Here is a 14,711-nt window from a genome sequence, read left to right on the forward strand (position 1 = left end):
TTGTGGGTAAAGCTGAAGGCCAGCAGCAGCAGGTCTTCATCACTGAAGGATTGTGGGTAAAGCTGAAGGCCAGCAGCAGGTTTTCATCACTGAAGGATTGTGGGTAAAGCTGAAGGCCAGCAGCAGCAGGTCTTCATCACTGAAGGATTGTGGGTAAAGCTGAAGGCCAGCAGCAGGTGAGAGCAGAAGGTAACAGAAAGGTGCTGCAGAGGATCAGAGTCTTGATGCTGCTGGGATCTTTAGTCCAGCTGCTGCTGACCAGCAGTGTGCAGCTGCTGCTCTTCTTTCTCACATTTCATCTGTGGATCTAAAGTGGAACCTTGAAGAGAAGCAGAGTTCCATCCAGCATGTCTTTGTTCCAGGACAACAGTCCTCTCTGGTGGGTCCACTCAGCATCTCTCACATGTTCTTCATGAACACACTGACACACACCTTCATCACCTCCCAGCCTCCTGGTTCCTGCAGCAGCAGCAGGTTCCACTCAGAACATCTCTACATCTCTGTCAGCTCCACCCAGATCATCACTTCCCACTCCCACTCTGCTACAGGATCACTTGGTGGTTCCACACTGAGGATGGATCAGAGCTGATTAGAAGGTCTGAGGAACACCTAAGGATCCTGCTGGGTTCTGCTGCATTTTATTCCTACTTGCTTTTATTCTGTTTTATTTTCTTATATTTTAATCATGTAAAGCACTTTGCATTGTCTCTGTACTGACATGTGCTATATAAATAAATTTGCATTGCAGCTGCTGAAGAACCAGACTCCATGAAGGACCTGTTGGGTTCTGGTTCTAAAGCTGCAGAACCAGAATGTATGAAAAACCCACATTGTTCCCGTTCTAAAGCTGCTGCAGACCGAGACTACATGAAGAACTTACTGGGTTCTGGTTCTAAAGCTGCATCAAGTGTTTGTGGTACCAACATGATGCATGGAGAGAAGAAACTGGACCACTGCAGAGACACCAAGGTCACATCAACATCACAGGTGAGAAGCAGCTTTACCTCCTGAAGGATCAGAACCAAACAGGTTCTGATCCAGATTACTGTGAAATGATCTTCAGTGGATCCAGCTGCTGCTGCCTAGACTGACTTCTGACCTGTTGCTTCCTCCAGTCCATCACTCCATCAGGACCGGTTCACCCTCTGGAGAACCAAAAAGTCTGAGAATGAAGCTGATTTTCTATGACCTGCTCTACTGGCTAGTTTAAGATCCAGAGGTTCTGCTGGTTCTGGAGGACATCAGAACCAATATTCCTCCACCATCCTGAGCATCAGAACATATCTGCAGCATCTGATCCCAGAGATGTGAAGGTCCACGTTTCCTCTTCCCACAGCTGATCTGGATCTGCTTGGTTCTGCTGCCACTATTAAGAGGAAACATCTGGTGCAGCCAGAACCATCTCAGGTCCAAATAAGTTTCCATTTAGGTTCCTGGTGTTCATCTGAGGCTCACTGAGATACAATAAACAGGACGACAGGCTGTAACACAAGAACATGACCATTCCAAAAAAGTAAAAAAACAACACAACTGGACTTTTTTCCAAAGTTTGAAGACGTTTCGCTTCCTATTCAGGAAGCTTTCTCAATTCAAAAAGTCTGGAGTAATGTGGACTCCAGAATTGAGAAAGCTTCCTGGAGAGGAAGCGAAACGTCTTCAAACTTTGGAAAAAAGTCCAGTTGTGTTGTTTTTTTACTTTTTTGGAATGGTCATGACCTGGATGACTGAGAATCTTCACCAGTGTAAGAACATGACCAGTTCTGGCCCAGAAGGAGATACCATTTGAAACTGGAGCCTGTCTGGACCGGACCTCTGCCTCCTGCACTGGTTCCTCATCTTCACTCATTTTAATGTGTTATGTTCAATGAAAGCAGGAAAAATGCTGAGTCATGACATCACATTTACTGGGACTCTGAAGCTGAAACTCACACATTTCACTTTCAGCCTCTGATCAGTATTGATCACACCTGATCAGCTGATTGGAGAAATACAACACATTTATACCCCTGACCTTTGACCCAGAGAGTTAAACTACTGACCTTTGACCTTGAGATGAACTTGTTTCTTCATCAGAATGTTCTCCCCTCTGGAGACGATGCAGGTGTAGATGTTAGTGTCTCTATCTGTGGGGTGTTCCAGAGTCAGACTGAGGTCTCCAGTTCTCAGCATGTCTTCATTCATCTTGGTTCTGGTTCTGTAGAACTGGTGCTGTTCTTCTGGATGATCAGAACCGTTCTCATACACATGGACCACCCTGTCTCCTCTGTCCCTCCACTCCACTCTAGCATCTCCAGGCAGGGTAACTGTGGTTCTCCAGGGCAGCAGGACAGACTCCTCCCCTGAATCCACCTCCACCTGTTGGACTGAGAGGACAACAAAGGACAAGATGAGTTGGACAGACAGCAGCAGCAGCTCTGAGGACATTTTCTTTGACTGGATGAACGTCCAACATGTTGGACGTTCATCAACACTTGTTGCTTCATGATGTGGACCAATCAGAAGAACCGAAGCAACACTTCAGATCTTCCTGTCCTCTAGTTTGGTTCCTGACATGTTGGAGAAAGAAAATCCAGTAGAAATGAGGCATGATAGTTCACTGCAGTGGAAACAGGTTCTGGTTCTGTCTCATTGTCAAAGGACATGAGGACGTCCTGTTCAGTCCACATGAAGTTCTCTGGGTTCTCCTGAGTCCCTCAGCTTCTTCCTGCTCCTCACAACTTTCAGTGTAGAGAAGGTTCTCTCTCTGACAACCGGACCAGGTTCTGGAAATGTTGATGACGCTCCTTTTATATGATTGTTCTGATCCCAGATTACTGTTCCACAGCAGAACATTGAGATGGTGGAGCTGTCTGTTGGCAAGAGGACCCAGAAGGTTCTAGACAGATCTGGCTTGCGGTTTCCCCAGTGTAAAGTTGTGGCTCAGTTTAGAGATGACTGACTCTGATTTGGACATGAATCAGCTGTTGGACCCATGAAGGTTCTAATCAGTCTTGGTGGAGAGGTTCTGCAGGCTTCAAACTTCTCTGTCTGCAGAAAGAAGTATGGGAACGACGGAACCAGGAGAAGATCCAGTGTTGGATAGAGAGACAGCAGACTCAATTTGTGGCATTTGTGGCATCTGCTACTGCCACGTTTGGATTCATCATACTCGGATTTCTTCTTTTTGGATTCGGATGATTTCTGATCTATCAGCAACTTCAGAGAATGTCAGTGGCAATTATGGCCTTGATCAGGCTGCCGGACGCATATGATGCGCTCACAAAGGCTGTGAACGAGCACTGGAAGGCCCCAGAACTGTAGCACCCCCGCTCCCTCCTCCCTAGCGGACACCTGTGGATGCGTTCAGAACTGTGGTGTCGGCTGATAAACTTTCCATCATATCAAGGACAGTGGCTTCTGGACAGCGTACATAGACAAATTGTACACACTCACTCACACACTCACTCACTCACTCACACACACACACACACACACACCTGACGCTCAAATATTACATGGACACACACTGCGACACCTAATGCCTCCAATGTAACCCTCTGCTAAAATGTTGTCTCATCATATGTGCTTTTCTCATGCTGAGGTTTTTCTGATATCTCAAGCTGTACCCTTTTAAGGATAAAGTGTGAAATATGCCTTTTTATTCTTCCTCCTTAAACGTGGCTCCTATCTTTCTACAGAGTTAAAAAGCAGTGCCATAAAGGAAACCCCCTAACGGCGGGGTCCTTGGCAGTTTGGAATAATGCGCCTAACGGCAGTGTTTTTTAGCAATGCAAGGCCTCAGTCAACCGTTCCCCCCAAATTTTTGTGATGTCAGTGTTTTTCAACCTTTTTGAGCCAAGGTAAATTTTTCTCATTGAAAAAAATCATAAGACACACCACCAACCAAAAACGTTAAACAAACGATACCCTTTAACCGCTTATATTAACAATATAGTCATTCTTATCACAGTTTCTTGAAAAGGAATTATATAAACACAAAAATGTATTTTTAATCATCCCTTATATTTCTTCCAATAAAAAGTTTTAAAAAAACCTTTTTAGACTAATTAGACCAAATTGGATAATTTTCCATGGCTAGTGTTGGGCACGTTACTTTGAAAAAGTAATTAGTTATAGTTACTTGTTTCTTCTCCCAAAAAGTAACTGAGTTACTAACTGAGATACTCCACTATAAAAGTAACTAGTTACCAGTAAAAGTAACTATTGCGTTACTTTTTCGTTTCTGGCTTTTTAATTTATTTATTTTTACAAATTTTTTGCTGCAATGTCTTTTCAATGCACCCCCCCCCTCCCACACACACATACTCCCCCTTTATTGTTGAACAGTGAAGTGTGAGAAAGCAGCTTTAATTCTCCATCACATAACTTTCATATCGTGCATGCATTGACTTTTTAAACTATTTTCTCTTGCGGTTTTCAGCAGCAACGTCATTGTTTCTTATGGTTTAATATTTTCCATATGCCTTCTTTAAAGATTTCTAATTCTACTCGCAGGACAGATCGGGCTTTTTTTCATGCTCGTGTTCATGTTTAATGGTTGATCGGGCGCTGTGTTTAGTAACCTGACTAATATCATCTGTTCTGAAATCGGACATGCTGAGTATGACAAAGGGAGGAAGAGCTGCTCAGAGTTTCAGCTTTCTACTCAGTGTCTACTCGTTTTTTTTTAAACGACGCTCAGAACAAAGACGCACAGCGCAACCTGCCCAACCATAAAGGCATCTGCCCAACCCATCAATCAGCGGTGCGCTCCGATCAGCACCTGGTGCTCACAGGGCGAGACTGTGGTACACCATCACACACCAGAGTTGCAAAATGGTTAAAAAAAACTTGGTTTATTATTATTTTGTTTACAGTTCAGCTTGGATTTTATTTACCGTGCCCACGTTATTTACAGCGCAGCATAGCTTTGCTGTGTGCGCTGAATCCAGATGCTGTGAGCGAATGCACACACGTGCAGTTTAGAGGGAACAGAGACAGTTTGGCACGTCAGTCAGTTCGAAACAGTTCTTGTATCGGTCACGTGACTTTCACATAGAGATACGCGCATCAACACAGGTTTTGCTCTACGAGCTTGACGCATGCGCCGACGCATCGGTGTGGCCGGAACCATCACTACTGAGAGGTTATCTCATCCTCCCTTCTCTCATGACAACATGCACACGAATCCTATCATGAAGTGGAAAAAAAAGTTAATTGTGCAACTTGAGTAACGTGCAGTAACGGGGTGTCGGCAATGGTAACGGCGTTATAGTGACAGTCAAAGTAATTACTTAGATTACTCATTACTGAAAAAAGTAACGGCGTTTATTTCAACGCCGTTATTCCCATCACTGTCCATGGCACACCTGACGATCACTCACTGCACAGTGGTTGAAAAACAAAGACTCACTGCACAAATATTATATATATATATATATATATATATATATATATATATATATATATATATATATATATATATATATATATATATATATATATATATGTCTGTATGGTAACAGGCAAAATAATAATGATAGGTCTATGTCAAATTTTATTGTTCATTTGTAAATGCAAATAGACTACAAATAGCTTAGCTAGACAAATAACACATACAACACTGAATTTTCTATATTCATATTGAAAACTGTTTATTGTTACCATCGCTTTGAATTAAGAGTAGAGCGGAGTTAAAAAAATCCATAAAGTAATTACTCTTATTTAATATATACTTTTAAATGTTTTTGAAATTAGTTTTTTAGTTTTTAGGACATGTTCTACTTACTGAAATATCCAGCCGGCTTATGTTGTCATGTAATACTACATAAGTTACACCATAGATGATGTGATCTTGACCAGGGGTTCTCAACCTTTTGCAAGCTGGGCCCCCCCAAAGCTGGTTCGTTGCAGTTGGGGCCCCAGTGCCCCCCGCCCAGATCCCCCATCCCCCCGCCCCGCTCTACCTTGCATAGATAGATAGATAAATAGCCCTAGGCTATTATTTTTAGGCCCACATTATTATTATTACCATCATCAGTAGCGGTAGGTAGGCCTATTATCATTTCTAGGCTATTGTTATAATTGGCAGTAGCACCAGACTTCTAATGTGAGCTTGCAGGCATTATTATTATTATTATTATTATTATTATGAGTAGTATAGGCCTATCACCATTACTAGGCTATTGCTATATAATTGTGAGGTTACATGCTTTTTTTTTGTTATTATTATTATTATTATCATCAGTAGGCCTATCACCATTACTAGGCTATTGCTATATAATTGTGAGGTTACATGCTTTTTTTGTTATTATTATTATTATTATTATTATTATCATCATCATCAGTAGGCCTATCATCATTACTAGGCTATTGCTATAATTGGCAGTAGCACCAGACTTCTAATGTGAGCTTGCAGGCATTATTATTATTATTACTATTATTATTATTATTATTATTATGAGTAGTATATGCCTATCATTATTACAAGGCTATTGCTATATAATTATGAGGTTACATGCTTTATTGTTGTTATTATTATTATCATTATTATTATCATCAGTTGGCCTATTATCATTACTAGTCTAACTCTTGGACTGAACGTATTTTTTGCCAGATGCATTCAAATAGTCACCAGAGTAAAGAAATGTATATTATATGTGAATTATGTGCGCCGTTTGGAAGTGATTTTGATAAAACTTGCTGTATAAGCGAAAGAGCACGAACGTTCTGCATTCAGGTTGTTCCGGAATGCGACGTCACAAACAGAACTAGTACCGTGCATCAGCCTGCAAATACTACGTCTTTTGCTACCGATTTGTTCAATTTTATTAATAACTCTTACTCTACGTACAAAAAAATAAATAAAAAAAATGTCTGATACATCTTCAAACTCCACCTCAAGCATCTGCGACTCAGATAAGAAATTAATATACGAAGAAACGGAGTTTGAACAAGGTGAACCTGAGGAGACTATATCTAACGCTGCCCAAGACATAGAGCCCATGCTCCATTGTAAGTACCCCTCACAATCCTCGCTTGTGAAGTGTGAATTGCATAACACACTTTTGTCACTGCTGGCAATCCAGTCCTTTTGCGTTTCTTTTATGAATGTATCCCATTTCTTTCGACCTTTTAATCATTCGGCCAAGTATGTAGCGCTACTTTCTGGCCAGCACTAGACCGCGGTGAAGTTGGCTTGACATGGACACTCAAGCTCCGCGGAGTCAGCGGAGCACTCTTGAGAAACAAAAATCAAATCAGATTTATTGACGGTCCCACCGCGTATGGGAGAAGGGAGCAGCTGAGACACGCTAGCCGAAAACGGAGTCCTTCAACCGGATCAACCGTGAGCTAGATCCCGCTGACTCCGCGGAGGTTGAATGTCCAATGTCAAGCTAACTTCACCGCGGTCTGCACTACAGCTGCTAACTACCGCAATTTTTTTTTTAATATACATACATGTACAATGTATGCAAACCCTCTGGCATGAGTCTGTGAAAAGGATTAATAGGACAAAAACACCGAAATAATCCTTAGTGAACAATGTTTGTTTAAACCTACCGGGCGGCTCATCCTCTTTGCTGAAGCGCTGTGTGTCTGCTGTGTGTCCGCTTTCTGATGTTAAACATGTCTGAACGTCCATCCATCCATTTTCTGACCCGCTTAATCCCTCATGGGGTCGCGGGGGTTGCTGGTGTCTATGTCCCGATATAAAATAATTCTTAGCCGTCCAGTGGGTTCATGGTTCCATGCTCTCTCATGTGTATTGCCTGCCGTGTTTATAAGGCAGCTAAGCTACTAGCTATGTCGCCGTACAAGCCTTGGCCAGCATTTCACAGACTCCCTCCGTCCCTTCAGGCTTTTGCTGTATAAATCTGGCAATATGATTCCATCAACCATCAACTTACTCTTAAAACGATCTTGTGATACGTTATCTAAAGAAGAAAAATATGCCGAGAACTCGTCAGCTTCCTTCCAGTCCGGCGCGCATGCGCGAAAAACCCGGATGAAAACCGCTTATCACCTGCATTTGCGCTCACTATCGACAAAACAATCAAATTTGTTCAAAACTTTTTTTTTTTTAAATCATTCCAAACACATTTTAATTTTTATTCAGGAGTTATGTATATACAAAACTTTAACTTTTTATGAAAGTAGTTTAGTGATAAAAAAAAAGTGCAATTTTTTTTCCCCAGTTTTTTCCACTCCCATCCTGTAGCCTACTCGCGCCCCCCCGGGAGAGTGTCGGCGGCCCCCGGGGGGGCGCGCCCCACCGGTTGAGAACCACTGATCTAGACTAACCGCTGTGGATCATTGTTGCTCAAGTTTTTAAATTCTACTTTATATTTTGTGTCTAACACTTTTTATTAATTCCAAAACACCACCATCAGTTGAAAGTACTGATTTACTAACAGTCAGAGGCTCATAACTAACCTGACATTCCGTTTGCCAATAATCAGCATTACTTCCATTAAAACAGCGGCAGCCGGCGTGGGATGTTGGATGCTTTTTCAGCCAGTCTGGCATTATTGTGGCATCTACGTTGCACCCAACGGCCACTGACTTAAGTGTGTGCCAGCGTATTTTCACGTGATTTTTTTTCATATCACCACATTAGTTTTTCTTATCACAAGTCAAACCACTGACATAGTTACCTTATAACTTTTTCAATAAATAGTATACAAATGTTTATTAAGTGATGTGCATTTAGAACATGAAAGTAAATATAGAATAAGCATTAAATAAACCCAAAATCAAACCATTTGCCCATAAACAGTAACAGAAGTGCCACAGGCGGCCTGCTGGCATTGTGACACCGTGTGGCAGGCAGCTGGCGAAGGTTCCACAAGCTTTTATTGCAAATAATTATAAAATCCCCCTCCCTGGGCTGCCACCTTACTGTGGTGAAGGGGTTTGAGTGTCCCAATGACCCTAGGAGCTATGCTGTCAGGGGCTTTATGCCCCATAATAGGGTCACCCGAAGTAGAGAGGTCCTAGGTGAGGGACCAGACAAAGGGCAGCCCAAACCCCCCTTATGATGAATACAATAAATGGATGTTGTATTCCCTCGCCAGGTCACCGGGGCCCCACTCTGGAGCCAGGCCTGGAGGTGGGCGTCTGGTGGCCGGGCTTATACTCATGGAGCCCGGCTGGGCTCAGCCCGAAGAGGTGACATGGGTCCACCTTCCGATGGGCTCACCACCTGTCGGAGGGGCCAAAGGGGTTGGGTGCATAGTAAAACGGGTGGAAGTCGAGGGCAGGGACCTTGATGTTCCGATCCTCGGCTGCAGAAGCTGGCTCTTGGGACAAGGAACGTCACCTCTCTGATGGGGAAGGAGCATGAGGTAGTGCGCGAGGTTGAGAGGTTCCGACTAGAGATAGTCGGACTAACCTTGACGCACCGCTCTGGCTCTGGAACCAGTCTCCTTGAGAGGGGATGGACATTCTTCCACTCTGGGGTTGCCCCTGGTGAGAGGCGCCGAGCTGGGGTTGGCATACTTGTTGCCCCCCATCTCGGTGCCTGCACGTTGGGGTTCTCCCCGGTGAACGAGAGGGTGGGCTCCCTCCGCATACGTGTGGGGAGGCGGGTTCTGACTGTTGTTTGCGCTTATGCACCAAACAGCAGTTCAGATTACCCACCCTTTTTGGAGTCTTTGGAAGGGGTACTGGAGAGTGCCCCTCCTGGGGACTCCCTCGTTTTGCTGGGGGACTTCAACGCTCACGTGGGCAATGACAGTGGGACCTGCAGGGGCGTGGTTGGGAGGAACGGCCCACCTGATCTGAACTCAAGTGGTGATCTGAACTTCTGTGCTCGTCATGGATTGTCCATCACGAACACCATGTTCAAGCATGTGCTCTTGGCACCAGGACACCCTAGGCCGCAGTTCAATGATCGACTTTGTTGTCATTTTATCTGATCTGCGGCCGAATGTCTTGGACACTCGGGTGAAGAGAGGGGCAGAGCTCTCCACCGACCACTACCTGGTGGTGAGCTGGCTCCGATGGTGAGGGAGGAATCCGGTCAGACCTGGCAGGCCCAAACGTATTGTGAGTGTTTGCTGGGAACGTCTGGCGGAGTCCCCCATTAGACGAAGCTTTAACTCCCACCCCCGGGAGAGCTTTGAACACGTCCCGAGGGAGGCGGGGGACATTGAGTCTGAATGGACCATGTTCCGTGCCTCAATAGACCAGTTCATTGTAATTGTTTTGAGCCGGGGTTTTCGCGCATGCGCGCCGGACTGGTAGGCAAAAAGCGAACACAATGGCGGACGCAAACAAAAAAAAGGCGAGTTCTCCACGTATTTTTTTTCTTTAGATAACGTATCACAAGATCGTTTTAAGAGTAAGTTGATGGTATCAGATTGCCAGATCCACACAGCAAAAGCCTGAAGGGATGGAGCGAGTCTGTGAAATGATGGCCAAGTGTTCCATACCGCGACATATAAAGCTGCCTTATAAACACGCAGGCCAGTACAGACGAGAGAGCACAAAAGCATGAAACCACTGGACGGCTACTATTATTTTATATCGTGGACATAGACAGCAACCCCCGCAACCTCATGAGGGATTAAGCGGGTCAGAAAATGGATGGATGGCTGATCAGACATGTTTGTGTAACCTATGAAAGCGGAGTTTGACACACAGCGCCTCAGCAGAGAGGAAGAGCTGCCCGGTAGGTTAAAAAAAACATTGTTCACTAAGGATTATTTTGGTGTTTGTGTCTTATTAAAATTGGTGGGGGTGTCGGCGACGTTGCAGCGTAAACAGGGGCGTAATGCAGCCGCTGTCTGGTGCACATTATTGTGCACTGATTGCACAAAGAAACAAAAATGATGCGGCGTGCTGCTGCTACAGCGCATCGACTCCGCTTCTCCCGGCCCGTCTAGCGATCGCCACCTCCCCTCTGCCGCTATTTAAGTAGAACAATAACTAGTGCAGAATTAAGTTGTATTTACCAGAGATGAAGTGTAGACTGCAAATTCTGTCGTGGTGTGATGGCTCCCACAGTCGATTGGGATTGAGAGCCTGCGCTCTTTTCATTGAAAATATCCATTTCTTTCTTCTTTCCTCGTCCTTCGGTAAACGACAGAAACGTACATCCGACAATTTGGAATGCCTCTGTGTGCAACCGGAAGCACAACAAGTGGTAGGCATTGTTTAGATTCCAAAAATAAACTAACTAAAAGTACGCTCTAAATCACCCGTTTTGTAATGATAGTAGACGAGAACAGTACTGTTTTTGCCTACCCGCGGGACCCGGATGTAGCGCGGACGTCACGCATGATGTCACGCGTGAACTACTCTATTGTTGAGGCGGCTAGTCGGAACTGTGGCCGCAAGGTTGTCGGTGCATGTCGCGACGGCAACTCTCAAACACGCTGGTGGACACCAGCGGTGAGGGAAGCCGTCAAGCTGAAGAAGGAGTCCTACCGGGCTTTATTGGCCTGTGGGACTCCGGAAGCAGCTGATGTATACCGGCAGTCAAAGCGGCAGGCGGCTCCACTGGTCGCCGAGGCAACAACTCGGCCGTGGGAAGAGTTCAGAGAGGCCATGGAGAAAGAATTCCACAGCGACCCAGAGCCTGAGGACTCTGGGTCGGGTTCTCCCACCTCTGGTGCTGAGGTCGCCGAGGTTGTTAAAAAGCTCCTTGGTGGCAAAGCTCCGGGGTTGGATGAGATTCGCCCCGAGTACCTTAGGGCTCTGGATGTTGTGGGGCTTTGTTGGTTAACGCGGCTCTGGAGCATTGCGTGGACATCGGGGGCAGTTCCCCTGGATTGGCAGACTGGGGTAGTGGTCCCCCTATTTAAAAAGGGGGACCGGAGGGTGTGTTCCAATACTTAAGCCTCCCTGCTAAGGTCTATTCTGGGGTTCTGGAAAGGAGGGTCTGTCGGATAGTCGAATCTCGGATTCAGGAAGAGCAGTGTGGTTTCCGTCCTGGCCGTGGAACACTGGATCAGCTCTACACCCTCAGCAGGATCCTGGAGGGGGCATGGGAGTTTGCCCAACCAGTCTACATGTGCTTTGTGGATCTGGAGAAGGCATTCGACCGTGTCCCTCGGGGGGTCCTGTGGTAGGTACTCCAGGAGTATGGAGTACTGGGCCCTTTAATAAGGGGTGTCAGGTCTCTGTATGACTGGTGTCAGAGTCCGGTCCACAAAGCTGGCAGTAAGTTGGACTTGTTTCCGGTGAGAGTTGGACTCCGTCAAAGTTGCCCTTTGTCACCGATTCTGTTCATAACTTTTATGGACAGAATTTCTAGGCGCAGCCAAGGTGTTGAAGGGATCCGTTTTGGTGGCCTTAGGATTGGGTCTCTGCTATTCGCGGATGACGTGGTCCTATTGGCTTCATCAGGGCGTGATCTACAGCTCTCACTAGAGCGGTTCGCAGCCGAGTGCGAAGCGGCCGGGATGAGAATTAGTGCCTCCAAATGAGCGGGAGATCGACAGGTGGATTGGTGCGGCGTCTGCTGTGAAGCGAGCGCTGTACCGATCCGTTGTGGTGAAAAGAGGGCTGAGCCAAAAGGCAAAGCTGATCCTCTCTGCTTCTCTCTCTTCTGTGACGGTTGCTTTTTCTCTCTGCTCTGGCTCTGCCTCCCCCCACCCTCCTGCTGCTGCTATGTCTTGTCTTTCTGAGCACTTTCTTCATAATACCCAAACTCTGAAAAATCATGGATCTGGTAAGCTGGTCTTTCAGTGCTATTGATCAAATTTTTTCGACGGGTAGGCAACATAAAGGGGACCTGTCCTGTTCCGATTTGACTCTTTTTGTGGGATACACCCTACATTCTTGGAGGAAATGGAAGATAGTGTGTCTTTTGACTTTGTCAGTGGAGGACGTGTAAGACCTCCACCTTTGGTGGATTTTGATGTATCAGCAAATACAGCGGATATCGGTCGCCATTTGGCCTTCATCAGTCTACCGGCTGCATATGATGCGATCACTAAGGTGGTGAACGAACAGACCTGGAGGTTGTAGGAGCAGAGCCGAAAAGCTGGATGTGCTGGAACGCAGACAGGCTTCGGTGGTTGAACTCAAGGGAAGATGGGATAAAATCTGGAAGTGAAGCGCGGAAAAGCCCGACAAATTTGGAATATTGGAATCGCCACGTGGAGCCAGCAAAAGACTTAAAGCTGACAGGAAAGTCAGTGCAGCTTGTCCTCATAACAAATAGAGTATTTGGATTATGCCTTCCCTATCAATAACACACCCTGGATGTTATGGCTGAGACTGCTCAGAACTCTCCCCCGCTCCCTCCTCCCCTGCTGACATCTGCAGATGTTTTCTGAACTGTTGGCCGGCTGATAACATCGAGGACAATGGCCTCTGGAGAGTGTTCATGGAAACATAAACACTTCACCCCCACAGACACACATAACTGATGCTCACAAAAACAGATGAACTTCATGCGACTAGTCTCCAAGGTCTAAATCTTTAAACCACTGACCTTTAACCTTGAGCTGAACTTGTTTCTTCATCAGGATGTTCTCCTTCCCTCTGGAGACGATGCAGGTGTAGGTGTTAGTGTCTCCATCTGTGAGGTGTTCCAGAGTCAGACTGAGGTCTCCAGTTCTCAGCAGGTCTTCATTCATCTTAGTTCTGTTTCTGTAGAACTGGTGCGGTTCTTCAGGATGATCAGAACTGTTATCATACACATTGACCTTCCTGCCTCCTCTGTCCCTCCACTCCACTCTAGCATCTCCAGGCAGGGTAACTGTGGTTCTGCAGGGCAGCAGGACAAACTTCTCCCCTGAATACACCACCACCTGTGGGACTGAGAGGACAACAAAGGACAAAATGAGTTGGACAGAAAGCAGCAGCAGCTCTGAGGACATTTTCTTTGACTGGATGAAGGTCCAACATGTTGGACTGGTTCCAGTCTGAAATGGGTCCCCTGTCTCCACTGAACAGAGACAGCGTTGTCTTTGCTGAGGGTCCAGTCAGCAGCAGAACCGACTGTTGGACAGAACGTCCTCAGTGTGGACAGGAGACCCAGCAGAAAGCTGCAGACTGACCCAACCAGCAGTCAACACTGACTTCAAGCTGCTGCTGCAGTTTTTCACAGCTTCAACATGTTGATCCAATGTCATTATTGAGCTCCTGGTTCCCTCAGACTGGCAGGAAGAACTGGACCCGTCCATCTGGACACCAGAACCAGACCGGCTCTCAGTGGGACCAGTTTCCAGCTGCTCCGTCTTCTAAATGTGGACCAGTCAGAAGAACTGAAGCAACACTTCAGATCTTCCTGTCCTCTAGTTTGGTTTCTGACATGTTGGAGAAAGAAGATCCAGTAGAAATGAGGCCCGTTAGTTCACTGCAGTGGAAACAGGGTTCTGGTTCTGTCTCATTGTCGGAGGACATGAGGATGTCCTCCTCAGTCCACATGAAGTTCTCTGGGTTCTCCTGAGTCCCTCAGCTTCTTCCTGCTCTTCATGGATCAGCTGTTGGACCCAGAAAGGTTCTACTCAGTCTTGGTGGAGAGGTTCTGCAGGCTTCAAGCTTCTCTGTCTGCAGGAAGAAGGAGGTGTGGGAGCAACGGAACCAGGAGAAGATCCAGTCTCGGATGTAAGCTAGAAGACCAACAGACATCAGGTTCTGCTGCAGGTCCGGATGGGTCAACGTTCTCTGGACCTTTTCATTCAAGTTGGATCCATTTTATAGTGGAACCAGCTCTAGTTGATGTGAGGGAAGATAAATCTGGGTTTTTATGAAGCTGAGATCCAGAACCTTCC

At 45.9% G+C, this 14,711-nt stretch overlaps 1 protein-coding gene and 1 long non-coding RNA gene across 2 annotated transcripts in view; one reads left to right on the top strand and one right to left on the bottom strand.

Moving 5' to 3' along the window:
• LOC118561358 overlaps window positions 1–142 on the top strand; it is a 554-nt gene extending 412 nt beyond the window's left edge. Inside the window, exons 2-3 of the long non-coding RNA XR_004929987.1 lie at window positions 1–79; window positions 127–142. The exon at window positions 1–79 is cut by the window's left edge and continues 21 nt beyond it. This is a non-coding gene — a long non-coding RNA (uncharacterized LOC118561358). The remainder of the gene's footprint in view (window positions 80–126) is intronic.
• The window catches only part of LOC118561357, a 38,883-nt gene that overhangs the window by 5,092 nt on the left and 19,080 nt on the right, over window positions 1–14,711 (bottom strand). Inside the window, exons 2-3 of the mRNA XM_036133407.1 lie at window positions 13,743–13,753; window positions 2,040–2,355 (exon numbers count right to left, since the gene is read on the bottom strand). Coding sequence (XP_035989300.1) covers window positions 2,040–2,355; window positions 13,743–13,753 — 327 coding nt within the window. The remainder of the gene's footprint in view (window positions 1–2,039; window positions 2,356–13,742; window positions 13,754–14,711) is intronic.

Source organism: Fundulus heteroclitus, unplaced genomic scaffold, assembly GCF_011125445.2.
Source record: "Fundulus heteroclitus isolate FHET01 unplaced genomic scaffold, MU-UCD_Fhet_4.1 scaffold_62, whole genome shotgun sequence".
In the NCBI taxonomy this organism is placed as follows: Eukaryota; Metazoa; Chordata; class Actinopteri; order Cyprinodontiformes; family Fundulidae; genus Fundulus; species Fundulus heteroclitus.